This window comes from Pogona vitticeps, chromosome 5, assembly GCF_051106095.1.
Source record: "Pogona vitticeps strain Pit_001003342236 chromosome 5, PviZW2.1, whole genome shotgun sequence".
NCBI lineage: Eukaryota > Metazoa > Chordata > Lepidosauria > Squamata > Agamidae > Pogona > Pogona vitticeps.
The window spans coordinates 194,993,053-195,008,645 of NC_135787.1; the positions used below are offsets into that span (position 1 = coordinate 194,993,053).

Sequence of the window (15,593 nt, forward strand, 5' to 3'; positions counted from 1 at the left end):
CAGGCACCGAAAATGGCTGCCGTATGGAGGATCTTTGCTGGACGGTGAGTTTTTAGCCCATTGGAATGCATTGAACGGTTTTCAATGTGTTTCAATGGGTTTTTAAATTTCGCTTTACGACGTTTTTGTTCTACAGTGATTTCGCTGGAACGAATTAACGTCGTTAAGCGAGGCACCACTGTATGTATTTATAGGCATTTCTAGGGTGTATTTAACCAGGACTGGCTCCTAGAGGGAGCCACAGATTGTTGTACATGAAAAAAACAAGACATCCCCTGAAAATAAGCCCTAATGCATTTTTGGAGCAAAAATTAATGTAAGACCCTGTCTTATTTTGGGGGAAATAGTGTAGGTAGGTAGGTAGGTAGGTAGGTAGGTAGGTAGGTAGGTAGGTAGGTAGGTAGGTAGGTAGGTAGGTAGAGAGAGAGAGAGAGAGAGAGAGAGAGAGAGAGATCCAGCCATGGGACCCCCACCTCATTCTTATCACCACCAAAAGTGCAAGGGGTGCTTCAGAAGGACCCATAGAAAGGAACTTGTAAGGGGGGGGGAGAGAGATGAGCCCAGCCAGGGAGACATCCTTATGGGTTGTTTCCCCCATCAGTGTCCCCCGCCCCCTACAGAAGGCCATTCTGGATTCCCGAGGCTCGTGTGGCTTTTCCTGATCCCTTCCAGCCGGCCGTTCATCCCCCCCGTCCCCGGTTGTGTCAGCGCCCTCCTCCTCTCCCTGCCCCGGAGCCGACCCGCCCACCCCTCACCGAGGCAGGTGGGGCAGCACTGCCCAGGCAGCCGGACGGGGTGGCTGCAGCTGGCCTGGTAGCAGGGCTTCTCGGAGCAGGTGACGAAGCCGTCCGAGCAAGAGCAGACGCGGCAGGCGCTCTGGGGGTCCGGAAACTCCTGGCCGTTCAGGTAGCGCTCGGACAGGTACTCGCAGCCTAAGGGATGACGGGAGAGGAAGGGCGTCAGGTAAACCTTCACAGCCGCGGCGGGGACCGCTCCGTGAATCCACCTGCTCCCTGCCAGCGTGCTTGCGGATCCTGGGAGTTGTCGTCGCCAAAAGGAATGTTCCCAAGGGGTGTTCTCCAGACGCACCCCCCCCCACACACACGCTCCACGTACCTTCACAGACCTTGCAGCACGGTCCGGAGACAGGGTAGGGGCACTCCGCGGGCGGGCAGGCCTTGGGCTTACAGGTGATGCTTCCCTCCCAGCAGAAGCACAGGCTGCACCGGTCCTCGGGGTCTGCAAACTGCTCTCCGTTGGGGAGCTCCTTCCCGTGGTAAAGGCAGCCTGGGGCGCACACAAGGAATAAGACCATCTCCGTGTGTGTGTGTTATCACCATCTGGGTCTCCTACTCCCTGACAGGTCCCTGATAGGTTGGAAGGGGGTGAGGAGACAGTGTCCAGCTCATAAGGCGAGGACTGAACATTTTGTGGTTATGACAGCATGGGTACTGGCCAATTGACCCCTCCCGCTGATGTACTTGGTTGTTATCATCATGAGACAGCAGCATCAGCCTGGGACTCAAGCAGCTTCTAAAACAGGTCTACTAAGGACCTTCTCTGCTTTTTTTTCCTTTTGTACCTGGGCACATAGGGATCTGGATGATTAATTTAAATACGTCGTTACCACCCAACGCTTAATCGTGACCCAACTGAGGCTGCTAAGGTCGTGTGCTGGACCCCTGGAGAACTGAAGATTTGGGTGCGACCAACACAGTGGCCCTTGGTCGGAGGCGGACGTGGTAAGACTTTGCTTCTGGTTCCCCTTCCGGGAAGGGCCAGAGGAAGCTGGCACAGCCCCTTACCGTCGCAGGACCGGCAGCAATCCTCCTGCAAGGGGTGGGAGCACCGGACGGGCGCGCAGGGTTGCCGCTGGCACGTGATGGTGGCATTGCTGCACATGCAGTCCCGGCATTTGTCCGACGGGTCGTAGAAGCGCTCCGAGTGCTGGTAGGAAAGCCCCAGGTAAAGGCAGCCGGCTGGGGGGGCTGCCAGAAGGGAGAGGGGAAAGGGGCAGTTACATGGGGTGGGGGGTTTCTGCCCCCCCGGGGAAGCACTGCTACGCATCTCAGAATGCCCCCGTTGGCAGTCTGGGCGTTGTAGCCCCAAAGGCAGCTGTGCTGGCTGGCCGATCCGGAGGGCTGTAACCCCCACCCACCCCAAAATGTGAATTTCTTGTGTTCCCGCAAGCCCTCGCTCGGGGTCCAGGCGGGTGGAAGAGACCCAAGCAGAAGGAAACCAGGAAGCCAGACTCTCTTCCCCATCTCTCCCCCTCATCCTGAGACACACACACCCCCCCCCCGCTCATCGGAGGAGGGTCAGGATCTGGCTCGATGCCTTGCTGTACCTGGGCACTGCGGGCAGCACTGGCTGGGCATCAAGAAGGGCTCAGGGCACAGCAGAGGGGGGCAGCGTCGTGTGAGGCACTGGACGTTCCCGTTCTGGAAGGAAAGGGGGGGACAGAGAAAAGGGACACCCCAGCAGGATGAGCTCAGTCCAGGAAGGCTGGGGGGTGGGTGGGAAGGGCTCCCCAGAGACCCTGAGGACCACCCCCGGTCCCTTCCCCATGGAGGTGGGTCTGATCTCCCCCGAACGCCCTCTCCTGGGGGAGGCTTTCCCAGCCCCTCCGGGACTCACAATGCAGTGGCATTGCCGGCACTTGTCCGTCGGGTGGGGGAACTCGGCTCCGTTGGGGTACTCCTTCCCGGCATAGTTGCAGCCTGTGCGGGCAGGGAAGGGTTAAGGTCACCCCCGTTTGCTCGCTTGAAGACAGAGGGGTGGGGGCGGGGAGATGGGCTTCATTACTAATTAATTTCATTTTTTCTACTGCCCATCTGGCTGAAGACCACCGTGAGCTTAAGATAGAATTTAGCAAAAGCAGGGAAATAGAAACAATAAAATGTAAACAAACAATACCCTCAAGATATAAAAATTAAACATCGGGATGAATATAAAGACAAGTTGGGATATTCGTCAGATATTCATTGCTTCGTATTCGTGGGGTCCAGAGACCCCCACGAATACGAAGCAATGAATATAACCCTTTTATATTTGTCCCTTTGTTCCCTATCCGCTTCGGGCCGCTTGCTGAAAGAAGAGGAGGGAAGGGGTCAAAAAGGGATCAAAGACGGAGGGGATGGGGGGGAGAATCGCTTCTGAAAGGCTACGCTCCTCTTCCCATCCCCACCAGGGCATAGGAAGCGGAGCAAAGGGGGAATCGCCCCTTTCGACGGAGGGACCAAGGTGGATCCTGGCATCGAAATAATCCACAGGCTTTGTTGGATCCCCAGATCTGAAATCAAGCGTGAAATGTGCTGCGAATCAAGCCACGGCAAACCCAGCTAGCTCTGATTCAACTTGCAAGGAAGGCTCCAGGCAGAGAGAATGGCGGCGTTTGATCTTTTATCAAAAGGGGGCCAAATTTATGACCTGCCATTGGCACATCAGGGGACCCTGAGAGGAGCGACCCGAGAAGGCAGGACGGCCGGGTCTGAGACCCTTCAGTTTTAGGGCCAAGAGGCAGCCGAAGGGGGGTGTGTGTGCAAGGGGAAACACTAAGCCCAGACCATCCCTACCGTTGCAGTTGTTCTGGCAGCAGGATCCTGGCAGAGGGTGGGCGCACAGTGCCCCTGGGCACGGCCGCTTGGCGCAGGACAGCTCGCCACCGGTGCACACGCAGGCCTGGCAGGGGTTCAGCAGGTTGGGCACCTCCTCTCCCTCCGCCACCACCCGGTTCTCATGAGTGCAGCCTGATTCAAACAAGGGAGGAGGAGGAGGAGGAGAGAAAGCTCTCTGACAGTGCCACCTCCCTCGTGGGCACCCACACCCACAAACTGCCCTCACCCCAATCTCATCCAGCTCTGGTTTTTGGAGACTGGCAGCCGAACGATCCATCAAAGACAACCGGTTGTCAGAATTACGGTTACTTTAACCGTCCAGATACAGGCTTGTTAAACAGCTCCTCCTGCAACAGTCAGATGCTTTCTGCCGTTAAGGAATTCTCTCCTCTAATGTCAATTTATCTGTAACACACAGTTCAGCTCTTAGCAAACAAAAGGGGTGTGTGTGGGAAAACTGGAAAGTCTCAGCAGCAGGAGGGGGGCAAGAAAAGCAGGAAAAGTCTATGGGTCTTCTTACGGGGAGAAAAACAGCCTATAAATAAGAGAAATAAAATAAAATAAAATAAAATAAAAACATGGGATTAATAAATTAGGTTTGATCCAGAGAAGCCAGAGATCCCGCCGGTGGTATTGCAGGGCGATTCTCTGGATGCATGGCTTCAGCCTGTCCTAACTGGGAAAAGTGTCTAAAAATAATACACTGATTTTAATCGATACACATGAAAAAACTATTACTTTTGCATTAAAACAGGAGGACGTGCCAACTGATGCATTGAAAGAATGTCAGCTTCAACATTTTTTTTACGAGACTTCCAAAGCATTAATTTCTCGAGATGCTCTTCCTCCTGTTTAATAGAAACAGGTTACGATAGGACTGTGTTATCTGCATGGGATCGGTTCACCAGTCCCTCTCTCACTGTGGATGCTGGAAACCGCGGATATAGGAAACCTCTGGTTCCCCTCTGATGGCCAGTTCTGGTAATACACCTTGGAAACACATTTCTCTGTGGGTTTCTATTTAATATTTTCAGGCAGTGGATACATGAAACTGTGGGCCCTGATCCCACGGATATGGTGGTACTCTACTGTATTTCCAAACCCTCGTGCTCCTCATGGGGGGGGGGGTGAGAAACGGATACCGCAAAGGAGTAACTGCTTCTGGGACCAGTTTTGCTGTTGGATATTCATCCAGCAGCCCTGAACAGCTGAAGCTAGCAATGCCAGCTGCGCCCATTTCCAGGAAGGGCGACCCTACCCTCCTTGCGTGATGCTCAATTAAATGGAAACATGAGATATAAATTCTGCAAATAAATAAATTCCTTTGGATCTTTCTTGGGACAGAATGTGGGATTCAAGGACTCACCAGGACATTTTGGGCAACAGGATCCTGGCTTTTTCTCTGGACGGGGGCAGTTCACCGGGGGACACACGATGGCAGAGCAGCGCACAGTCCCCTCCTGCAACAGAAGACCCATCAGTGGCCCTGTGCTCCCAAGGAGCGTCCGGGCACATGTTCAGACACTGCCCTGGCCTGAAATCCACCCATCGCACATTAAGGGAAACGAGAACGTTCACCCTTCCAGGCACGCCTTTCCATCAGATCTCCTTGCTCGAGCCCTCAGGCTTGCAGATGGAGCCCTTTGAATCCCTGGGGGCTCTCACCGTACATTGGCAGCGCTGGCAGGGGCTCTCCGGATCCACAAACTCCTGGCCATTGCTGTAAAGACGCTGGTTGTAGGAACACCGCTGGCAGCCCGGGCAGCACTCGCCTGCGGGAGAGTGAGAGAGAAGAAGAGGGTGCAGAGCGTCAAACGGTGGCGCTTCGGGAGGTAGGCATCTTCAGGAGACAGGAAGCGGCCATGCATGCAGGAAAGCAGGCTGTGGATCACCCTGCCCACGACTCTCGAGAAGCAAGCGCTATCTCGCCTCCTTTCTTCCTGGAAGTGCCTGGGGTTCAATCCACCGTGCTCCGGCGTTTAGTCCGAACTTCCTAAAATGAGTTATCAGAGGGGCTCAACCTTTTTTTCAGGGATTGGGTTTAGCCCCTTGGATCGCTCCCGCAGCAGAGCCCGCACTGAAACCTGGTGTCAATTTATAATAGGAACCCCCCATCTGTGGGATAAGTATTATTCTGTCCGATTGGCACAGTTTTTATCAGCGTCTGTTCTAGAAGCTCCTCGTTGTAGTCCCAGCAGTCAAGAAAATCAGGCAGAGACAATAGATTTCTAGCAACTAAATCTATTTACATATATAGTCGTGCCCCGCTGTACGACGAATCTGCATTACGTCGACGTTTTTGCAATCGCAACAATGTTTTAAATGGGCGATTTTCATTTGACGATGATCGGTTCCCTGTTTTGGGAACTGATTTTTCGCTTTACAATGATCCGCAAACAGCTGATCATCGGGTTTCAAAATGGCCGCCGGCTTTCCAAATGGCCCCCCGCTGTTTTCTAGTGCGAAAATACTAAAAATATTAAAAGAAAAAATCCAGAAAAAACTATTTTCACATGGGTTACTAGAACGGGCCACTAGAGGGAGCCAGAGATTGTGCTATGAATACTGTACTTGTTACTGAAGAATACATAGCATGGTCTCAGGCGCCCTCTCGTGGCCGGTTCTGGTAATGCACGTGAAAATAGTGGTTTGTTATCCCTGTGGCTTAGCTCCCATTGTGCACCATGGAGGCAGAGGCTGAGAGCCTTACCTTGCAGCTGGGCTGGATGTTGGCAGGGGGCAGGCGGGCACGGGTTGGTGCTGCACACTGACTCCCCCTGGTGGCAGATGCAGGTGCTGCAGGGGTCCTCGTCCGGCTCCCATTCGGTGCCATCTTCAAACTCCACACTGTCATGGACGCAGACTGACCGCGTGGACACGCATGGCGGGGGAGGAAGAGAAAACAGCCACCGGTCTAAGACATGCCTTCTTGAGTGGGTGGGTGGGTGGGTGTGGACATCCTCTTGCCACCAGGCGACTAAGCCAACGGCCCAACTACCTCACCCCAAAACGGAAGCGTCCGGATCTTTGGCACTCAGCAGTGGTGCGTCTGCCTTGGGATGAGGAAACTGGAATCTCTTTGGCAGCAAACTGGGCAGACTGGTGTTTGACCCATGACACCTTCTCACCTTCTACACATTCACTAAATGTTTAAGTATTTCTAGAATGTGTTTTCCACTGTCTGATTTTGAATTGGTTACAGTATCTACATACAATTGTGGTATATTTTCTGATTTGACTTACGAATATTGTTAATCTGTTATTCTGGGTTGTGAAAAGCCCAGAGTGGCCCTAGGACAGCTGGGCAGTATATAAATTGAATGAATGAATGAATGAATGAATGAATGAATGAATGAATGAATGAATGAATGAATGAATGAATGAATGCTGCAGGAGCAAAATCTTGAACGAACGAACGAACAAACGAACGAATGAAATGCTGCAGGAGCAAAATCTGGTCATCACAGCCCCATAATCGAAAACTTTCATAAATTATGGGGCTTACTGAACTACAAATCCCAGAATCCCCCAGCTAGTATAGGGGATTCCAAGAGTCGCTGAGCATAGAAGTATCTTCATTGAGCTGTGCGACACACCCGGAGAGATGGAGGTCACCGAGAGACGATGCTCTCCACTGGACAAGATTTGGGGTTTCTCTATTTCAAAGTAAAAAATTAACACTGACAACTGAGACCCTTCCTTTCACCTATTAAAAACTGCCAGGCTGAGCATCATCTTGCTCTCTTTCCATTTTTCCTTTCAAGCCCTGGGCAGGAACTCCATTGGTAACTACAGGGCACCGGCAGGAAAAAAAATCACTCTATTTAGGGAGATTTCTGGGTTGTCCTTCATCCGAAGTCCTTCTGCTTTGGATATCAGAATTAAAAGCATGAAATTTAAAAGACTTAAACACCAGGCTGTCAAGTGGCCCACAGAAAGAAGTGTTAAAACACTTCAGACTCAAACCTAGAATATAGAAAGATTCTTTTTGCAATCTCTATTTCAATTTAAAACAAATGCATAAAGACAGAACAATATTAAAAAATCAGTTGGAGTGCCCAAATATATGGTTTTCTCCACAAGATAAATCAGCAAAGGTTTTTAAAAAGTGCCTTTTCCTTCTTTTCTGAACCACTTAAGAGTGGCACGCCAGGCACAATTTTTGGGGCACTCCAAGACAACTGGAACTGAGATGTCTCAGACAAGTGAGCCAAGCTGCATTTTCTTGAACCACTGGGGGCGGGGGGGGGCGGAAGTCTGATCTGGTGAAGGCTATACTCAAACTGAGAGGGCCTCCTCACCCAGAAACAGAGAGTTTGGGCCAAGTTTAAGAAACACAGGGAATCCCTGTTTACTCCCAGGAATGGCCCTGGGTTCAAGAATCACCTTTGCAGAATGGGCAACAGCGCCCAGGTTCTCGGACAGGCTGGGAGCATGGCGCAGGGGGGCAGAGCTGCTCCTGGCAACGGACGTTCCCATCCTGAGAGAGAGAGAGAGAGAGAAAGAGAGAGAGAGAAGAAAAGTTTAACAAAGTTTTCCAGAACATCTTTAAAATAAAGCCCTCTCAGATGGTAAAAAAAATACAAAAATATTATGAAATTGGATGGGTGTTCTTAACTTGTGATTTTTCTAAGCCGGTCAGTCAGGCAGTAAATGAACAAATGAACGAATGAACAAGTAAAAAAGAATAAAGGATAAAATACTGAGGGGCTTTGAAGACTACCAGATTTATTTCAGTATCATCTTTTTGTGGCTCAGAATGCCCTTCTTGAGACAGAAAGATTACATTCGACCCAGAAAAGCTCAAACAGAAACAAGTCCGTTAAACTTGCTCCAATAGTTCACATTTTTTTTCTTGCTTTTTTCCCGTTCTCTCCTTTAACGGTGCCAACCTAAGACAAAACACAGAGCTATGTTTTTGAAATAAATAAGAATAATGCCCAGGTACACACACCTGAAGGCTGTGAAGACATCTGTTGAACCTTACATTTGTAACCATAAACCATAATGCTTAATTGTTTTTAATATGATCTATCGCTATTTTTAAAGTGTTCTTTCTTTTACAGTCCCCTAGAAAAGTGGCATATTAATTAATTAATCAATTTGAATATACGGGAAGCCTTTTTAACCAGATGCCATCCAGACGTTATGGATTAGAACTCCTATCATCCCCAACCAGTATGGCCAATGGGATATGTAATCCAACAAGCCTGGAAGGTGCCAGGATTGGCCCTAATACTCTTTAACCCTATATTAGCCGTGCAACCTGAGATATTCACCACCAGGTGTCTCTAAGCTTAGATGCTTCAAAGTCAGCCCAAAAGTTATATCCTTTGTTACGGGTTGTGCACTACAACAGATCGGACGAGCCTCCATTCACAAGGATAGTCTATCTCTGAGCAGCTGCTGTTGGAGGAAACAAAGGTAAGAGACAGAGGCTGAAGGGTTTCCTCCTTTGTGGGCTTCCTGAAATCAGCCACAGTCCTAGACAGAAATGAACAAGAGACAGAGCTAGGAAAAAAAAAATTTGGAATGGGGAGAATAAGTCCCGGAATACAGGCATTGTCACCCGAAGCAAATCTTCCCTTGATTCGCTCTCCAAGAAAACAAGAGTTTCCGCCAGTTTTCTCCCTGCTGGGGATGAGCCTGAAACTTCATGCATTTTTGCCCCTTGGCATGCTTGGAACAAAATGAATAAATAAATCCAGAAATGCTTTTTATGCCGTTTATTCTTTGTAAAATGCTTTCATTTTACACAGAAGGGGACTTGATTTTACACACATATACATGATTTGTTTGCAGAAATTACAGTTTTCTGGTTACTCCTATAACTCAAGGAAATAAAGGTAGCTGTTGTTTTCACTCCTGGGGAGAAGTAAAGGATCCTGCTGCAGCAGCTGACCAATTTTTGGGACCACTTTTAATTGAAGGTGAAAACATTTGCACATATTCTTTACACCCTTAAGCAAGAGAAGTGACTTTCCCCTGTTCCGGCTGGTGGGACTGGCCAGCCTTTGGTTCGGGTTCAGCTGGGCCACAAGTGCCAAAAAAAAATGAGCATTTAATAAAGGCTATGCTTGTAACCCTAATTAGAGAGGGTTTGTGATATTTTGCTATTTGCGAACCACGAACTTTCACAAACTTTCCGACAAAATTAACTGTTTTGTGATTTGTGCGATTTGGGAATTCTGGGAGCGGCAGAACAGCCCCCCGTGCAAGTTAGAGATGCAAAACAGACAGAAAGTCTTCAGCGGACGCTTCTCCCTGCCCTGAAGTTTGGATTTGGGATGTCCCGGTTAAAGTCCCCCCCCAAAGCAGCCCCCTCCCAAGACAAGTGCTCTCTCACCGAACTTGTAAGGGGCCAGGAAGAGAGTCGGCTGAAAACTCACTGAGAGTTAAGTGTCTCTAACTTGTGCAGGGGCTGTTTTGCTGCTCCTGGAAGTCCCGAATCACATGAAATACAATTGCCAGTGCCAAAAATCGTTCCCATTTTGTTTTGGGCTGGTCCATTTCCCCAAATTTCCCCCAAATGAACCATGAAAGAACCTGATTCATGGCCTTTTTTTTTGGCTTCATGATTTGTTTCGTGCCGCTCTCTAACCATCACGAATCTGGACGGGATGTACAGGAGTGCGGCCAGGAGAGACACGGGGCGGTCAGTTTGGGCGTCACTTCCAGTACCTGTAATGAACGATCTCCACCAGCGGGAGGGACAGGAAGGGACACAGAAAAGAAAAAAAACACCAGACGGGCCTGTTTCCCCCCTTCCTGTCCTTTCTTCCATCATACCTACGCCTCTCGTCTCAGCCTCTTAGCCTTCTTTCCTCCCTGGCAGTGGTTCCCGAATTTGGGACCCCGGCTGGTCTCGGACGACAACTCACCAGCAATCCTGGCCAGCCCAGGTGTGTGTGTGGGGGGTGAAGGCTTCTGGGAGTTTGAGAACATTGGGGACCCAAGGCGGGGAACCACCAGCCTCCATCATATCCTTCTGAGGCGCTCCTGCTCTGAGCATCTTTCCATAAAGTCCACCTGAAGCAGATTGGCTCAAGTGGAAACCATCATCAGGGGGATTCTCTCATTAAGTTTAGGAACATTTTGCTCATGTTGTTGTTGTTGAGCCATTAAGTTGTGTCCGACTCTTCGTGACCCCATGGACCAGAACACGCCAGGCCCTCCTATCTTCCATTGCCCCCCCGAAGTTGGGTCAAATCCTTGTTGGTCGCTTCGATGACCCTGTCCATCCATCTCATCCTCGGTCGTCCCCTTCTCCTCTTGCCTTCACACTTTCCAAACATCAAAGTCTTTTCCAGGGAGTTTTCTCTTCTCATGAGATGACCAAAGTACTGGAGCCTCAGCTTCAGGATCTGTCCTTCGAGTGAGCACTCAGGGTTGATTTCCTTTAGAATTGATAGGTTTGTTCTCCTTGCAGTCCAGGGGATTCTCAAGAGCCTCCTCCAGCACCACAATTCAAAAACATCAATTCTTCGGCGGTCAGCCTTCTTTATGGTCCAGCTCTCACTTCCATACATCACAACAGGAAAAACCATAGCTTTGACTATTCGGACTTTTGTTGGCAAGGTGATGTCTCTGCTTTTTAAGATGCTGTCAAGGTTTGTCGTTGCTTTCCTCCCAAGAAGCACGTCCTGTCCCTGAATCGATTTCCTTCCCCCCCTTTTTTTGCTTAATCTCAGAGTCATGAGAGATGATTCCTCCTTGAGCATCACAAGGGCAGACCGAGGGCCTCTGCCATCGACAAGGATAAATGCCAAATCATCCTAACCGGCCCAGCCCTTCCCCCCCACCACCACCACTGTCGTCGCATGGCAGGGACCCACCCACTCACCTTGCACGAGCACTGCAGACATGGGCTGGCTCCTGCAGGGGTGAAGGCCTCTCCGTTCTGGTACAGGCGGGTTTTGAATTCACAGACTGGAAAAAAGGGATGGGAGGAGCGGGAGATGAAGCCGGAAACCAGCACGGAGGCGTTCGTGAGACCAAAAAACAGCCCCTTCCCAGCGGTCTTTCCCCATTTCTGGCCTTTTTCTACAACCGTCTCCTAACCCTCTCTCTGGGCATCTCATGACCCTCCTCTGTGCTGAGAACCGGACGGCCAGGCGCTATTTGAGTAGGAGAACTTATGGGACACCTACAAACCTCGGGGTTGGTGGTGGTGCGGATCCTGCAAGTGAATTTCTTTTATTTATTCACTCTTTAAGCCGATGCCCCACCTTTCTGGCTTCAACGCCACAACTCTTTCCTCTTTATCTTTCCTCGCCACAACCCGGTGAGAGAGAAGGACCGGACCCTGGTTATTCTGAGAATTTCACGGCTTCATGGGCATCCAATCCTGCCCGAGTTTGTCACTGGACAGATGCTCCTACGCTGAGTTGCACGACTGGGAATATGAGCCGTGTCTTGTTAAAGAGCAGTCGTTTGTGGCTGTGTTTCGGAACGGGAAATAAAGAGCCATTGACTTCGCAAAAGGCCTGGCTCCTCTATCGTGGATCTGTGCGATCCAGCAGCCTGCATCTCTAGATTCCCTTTATGGGGCGGGGTGGCAATGCAAACTGCCAGGATCCGCCTCTCCATGTCCCTACTGACCATCACACTAGTGCACCTTCAGCGCTAACCTGGCAGGTACACTCCCTGACATAAACTTCCAGGGGGAACTGACAAATCCTATTAGAAAGGGCCGGGGGGGGGATACTTTGTCCTTTTTTGCAAACCACTGCGAACCCCGGATATATGATAAAAGTGGCCTGGTTTGGTCCTGCTTGGCAAAGGTGTGTGTGTGTGTGGGGGGGGCATAACGTACCCTTGCAGGTCGGGCAGCACTCTCCCGGGGGTTTGCCGGGGTGGGTACAAGGGGTCGGCGGGCACTCGGATGCCCCGTCTTTGCAGGAGACCTCCCCCGCCTGTTGGGAGGAAGCAGAAAGGTGTTCAGCGCAGCCCTCCCACTACGGTCCTGCACCCCATCCCAAACAAGGGAGGAAAGGGGACGGAGCTGGCGCGGCCCCTCGACCGTTCCCGTCAGGCCAGGCTGGGCTCAGCCCCAACGGGCGCAGGGCTCACCGTGCAGAGGCAGAGGGCGCAGGGGTCCCTGCTCCGGACCGTCTCTCCGCTGCGGTACTCTCGCCCTTCCCACGAACACCCTGGAGGACAGAAAGGGGCAGGAGCGAGCAATCAACTGGGGGAGGTCTGTACCCCCCCCGAGAATTTGCACTGCTCTCTCTGGGAGCCCTGACCGCAGCCCCCCTTGGGTCAGGATGGCAGGGCAAGCAAGCAGTCAGCCACTAAAGACCCTCAGAACCCATCATGGGGATGCCCTATGGGACACCCCCCCAAAAGTAAAATAATAATCATCAGCATAGATGATGCATCAGGGGACGTTCTCCGATCTCCAGACTCTTTATTTATTTATTTATTTATTTATTTATTTATTTATTTATTTATTTATTTATTTATTTATTTATTTGTTTGTTTGTTTGTTTGTTTGTTTGTTTGTTCGTTTGTTTGATTTATACCCCACCTATCTGGTCTAAAGACCACCCTAGGCTTCATTATAACTAAATGAAGGGCGGATGGGAGTCGTAGCCTAGGATGGCTAGGGATGATGGGCATCGTAGTCCAGCCGGTGACCATGACTAGGCCTCAGGACGTGAACCTTCCCGTTTCCGGGAAGAGGGAGAAGAGGCAGTAGGGGCCGAACGAAAGGAGTCGCTGGCCAGACTCCACGTAGCCGTCCTTCAGCTGCCATGACCTTGTGACCCCTTGGGGAATCATTTTCTGCCCCCCGTGCCATCTGTCTGTGGCCCCCTTCGCCGATTCTTCCCCCCCCCAAAGGGTAGTTCGGCTTTGTCTCCATCGCTCCCCCGGCTGAGGGTCAAACCATATTTTACAGAATGCACCTCCTGAGAAGCTGAACATTTGTTCTTGCTCCAGAAATGCAATTTTTTTTGGAAATCACGAGTGTTAATGTGCAAGAATGAGACGTCTTGTTTGTTTCCCAGACACGGATTTCCCCCACCAAATGCCGGTTTGGTGGCAACTTGTCTGAGAAATGAAAAGCTCTTGCTGGAGCAAGATAACAAACATGAAGTAGACACACTGTCTTTTTAACATTGCAACTTATTACGAGTTTTAATTAGTTTCTTTTTCTACACGGACACCCTAAGCTGTCTTGGATTCCTCAAGGCAGAAGGTCTGGATAAGAATAATATAAAAACTTCCATAAAATAATCAGATGTTTTCAGAAGTTAAGGAATTCCCATTTCTAATGAGGGGCTGCTCTGTAATGTAGAGCTTGAACTACAGTTTCTCCCCATTCCAAGGGGCCTGCAGATGACCTACCCAATCCAAGGCACTCTCACCCACTTGCCACTCTCTCTCTTTTTTGTTCATCTATGGGACTCACCATCACAGACAGGACAGCAGGTCCCTGGGCGAGGGCTAGCCGGGTAGCGGCAGAGACTGGCACACTGCCTCCTTTTGCAATGCACGTTGCCTTCCTTGAAGGGAGAGAAGAGGGTCAAATCGGCCCCCTTACAGAGGGAAAAGGGAACACCCAACAGCTCTCCGCTTGCCCTCCCCTTCTTTATCCACAGTATTGTTGTTTAGTCGTTTAGTCGTGTCCAACTCTTCGTGACCCCATGGACCAGAGCACGCCAGGCCCTCCTATCTTCCACTCTCTCCCAGACTTTGGTCAAATTCAAGTTGGTCGCTTCGATGACCCTGTCCATCCATCTCGTCCTCTGGCATCCCCTTCTCCTCTTGCCTTCACACTTTCCCAACATCAGGATCTTTTTTTCCAGGGAGTCCTCTCTTCTCATGAGATGGCCAAAGGATTGGAGCCTCAGCTTCAGGATCTGTCCTTCCAGTGAGCACTCAGGGTTGATTTCCTTCAGAACGGATAGGTTTGTTCTCCTTGCAGTCCAGGGGACTCTCAAGAGTCTCCTCCAGCACCACAATTCAAAAGCATCAATTCTTCGGCTGTTCAGCCTTTTTTATTGTCCAGCTCTCACTTCCATACATCACGACAGGAAAAACCATAGCTTTGACCATGCGGACCTTTGTGGGCAAGGTGAGGTTTCTGCTTTTTAAGATGCTGTCAAGATTTATCGTTGCTTTCCTCCCAAGAAGCACGTCCTGTCCCTGAATCATTTTTGTCGTTCCCTTACTCCGTCCTGGAGCCTCCCTGGCATCCAAAGGGTGCCGCCACTGGCCCCTCTCCTCCACCTGCACTGGTGGGTAACTGGGGTCAGGGGCGCGGCTCGCCCCAGGGTCCGGCCCTAGGTGTGAGGCACGATCCCGGGGGGGGGCATGCAGGGAAACCCATCGGCCGAGGACAGGAAGGTGGTGGCAAAAGACGAGGGCATTCTGTGGTGCCCCCGGTTCGGTTGGGTGGCATTCCGGGTTGCCGTAGGGCAAACTTTGGGGAACCATGCTCCAGGCCTAGACGAAGGGTGATCCGCTCCCTCTATGAGACCCCCAACTCCCCCCTGGAGAAAAGACTCCTCCAGAACGGGCACTCCCACCACCCCAGAGGTCATGGGGAAGCGCATGAGGCGCCCCTGAACCCATACATTCCTGTCCCCATCACCCGATTTAGCCCTTGTTCCGTTGAATACCGGAAGCCGCCTTCCAAGCAGGGGTTGAAACGGTCTGTTCTGGAGCACGAATTTTGAAAGCTCAAGGGGAACAGGGGCTACGGGGGCCCACAGTGGGGGGGCCCTGATGGGCTTTACATTCACCCTCTCTGCCCCGGGAGAAACTTCCAATCAAAATAAGCTCTGAAAAAGATGATTTGGGGGTGGGGGGTGGGCAGAGACTGACAGAGACACCAACAGGTGAGGAAACCTCCCCCCCCCAACGTCCCCCAGGCTGGCCTTACCAGGCATTTGCACTTCAGGCAGGGGTCGGCAGCAGGCGTCCACTCCTCGTTGTGTTCCCGTCGAGCGGCTCCATCCACACAACCTG

The 15,593-nt window shown here is 51.0% G+C and overlaps 1 protein-coding gene across 1 annotated transcript in view; it reads right to left on the reverse strand.

Annotated features, from left to right (window-relative positions):
- Positions 1-15,593, reverse strand: part of KCP (kielin cysteine rich BMP regulator) — a 79,963-nt gene that overhangs the window by 34,763 nt on the left and 29,607 nt on the right. Inside the window, exons 14-28 of the mRNA XM_078376812.1 lie at positions 15,508-15,590; positions 14,032-14,125; positions 12,690-12,769; positions 12,433-12,532; positions 11,461-11,546; positions 8,004-8,097; positions 6,328-6,480; positions 5,283-5,389; positions 4,984-5,077; positions 3,576-3,749; positions 2,638-2,720; positions 2,348-2,441; positions 1,806-1,988; positions 1,117-1,287; positions 756-932 (exon numbers count right to left, since the gene is read on the reverse strand). Of these exons, the coding sequence (XP_078232938.1) occupies positions 756-932; positions 1,117-1,287; positions 1,806-1,988; positions 2,348-2,441; positions 2,638-2,720; positions 3,576-3,749; positions 4,984-5,077; positions 5,283-5,389; positions 6,328-6,480; positions 8,004-8,097; positions 11,461-11,546; positions 12,433-12,532; positions 12,690-12,769; positions 14,032-14,125; positions 15,508-15,590 (1,773 nt within the window). The remainder of the gene's footprint in view (positions 1-755; positions 933-1,116; positions 1,288-1,805; positions 1,989-2,347; positions 2,442-2,637; positions 2,721-3,575; positions 3,750-4,983; positions 5,078-5,282; positions 5,390-6,327; positions 6,481-8,003; positions 8,098-11,460; positions 11,547-12,432; positions 12,533-12,689; positions 12,770-14,031; positions 14,126-15,507; positions 15,591-15,593) is intronic.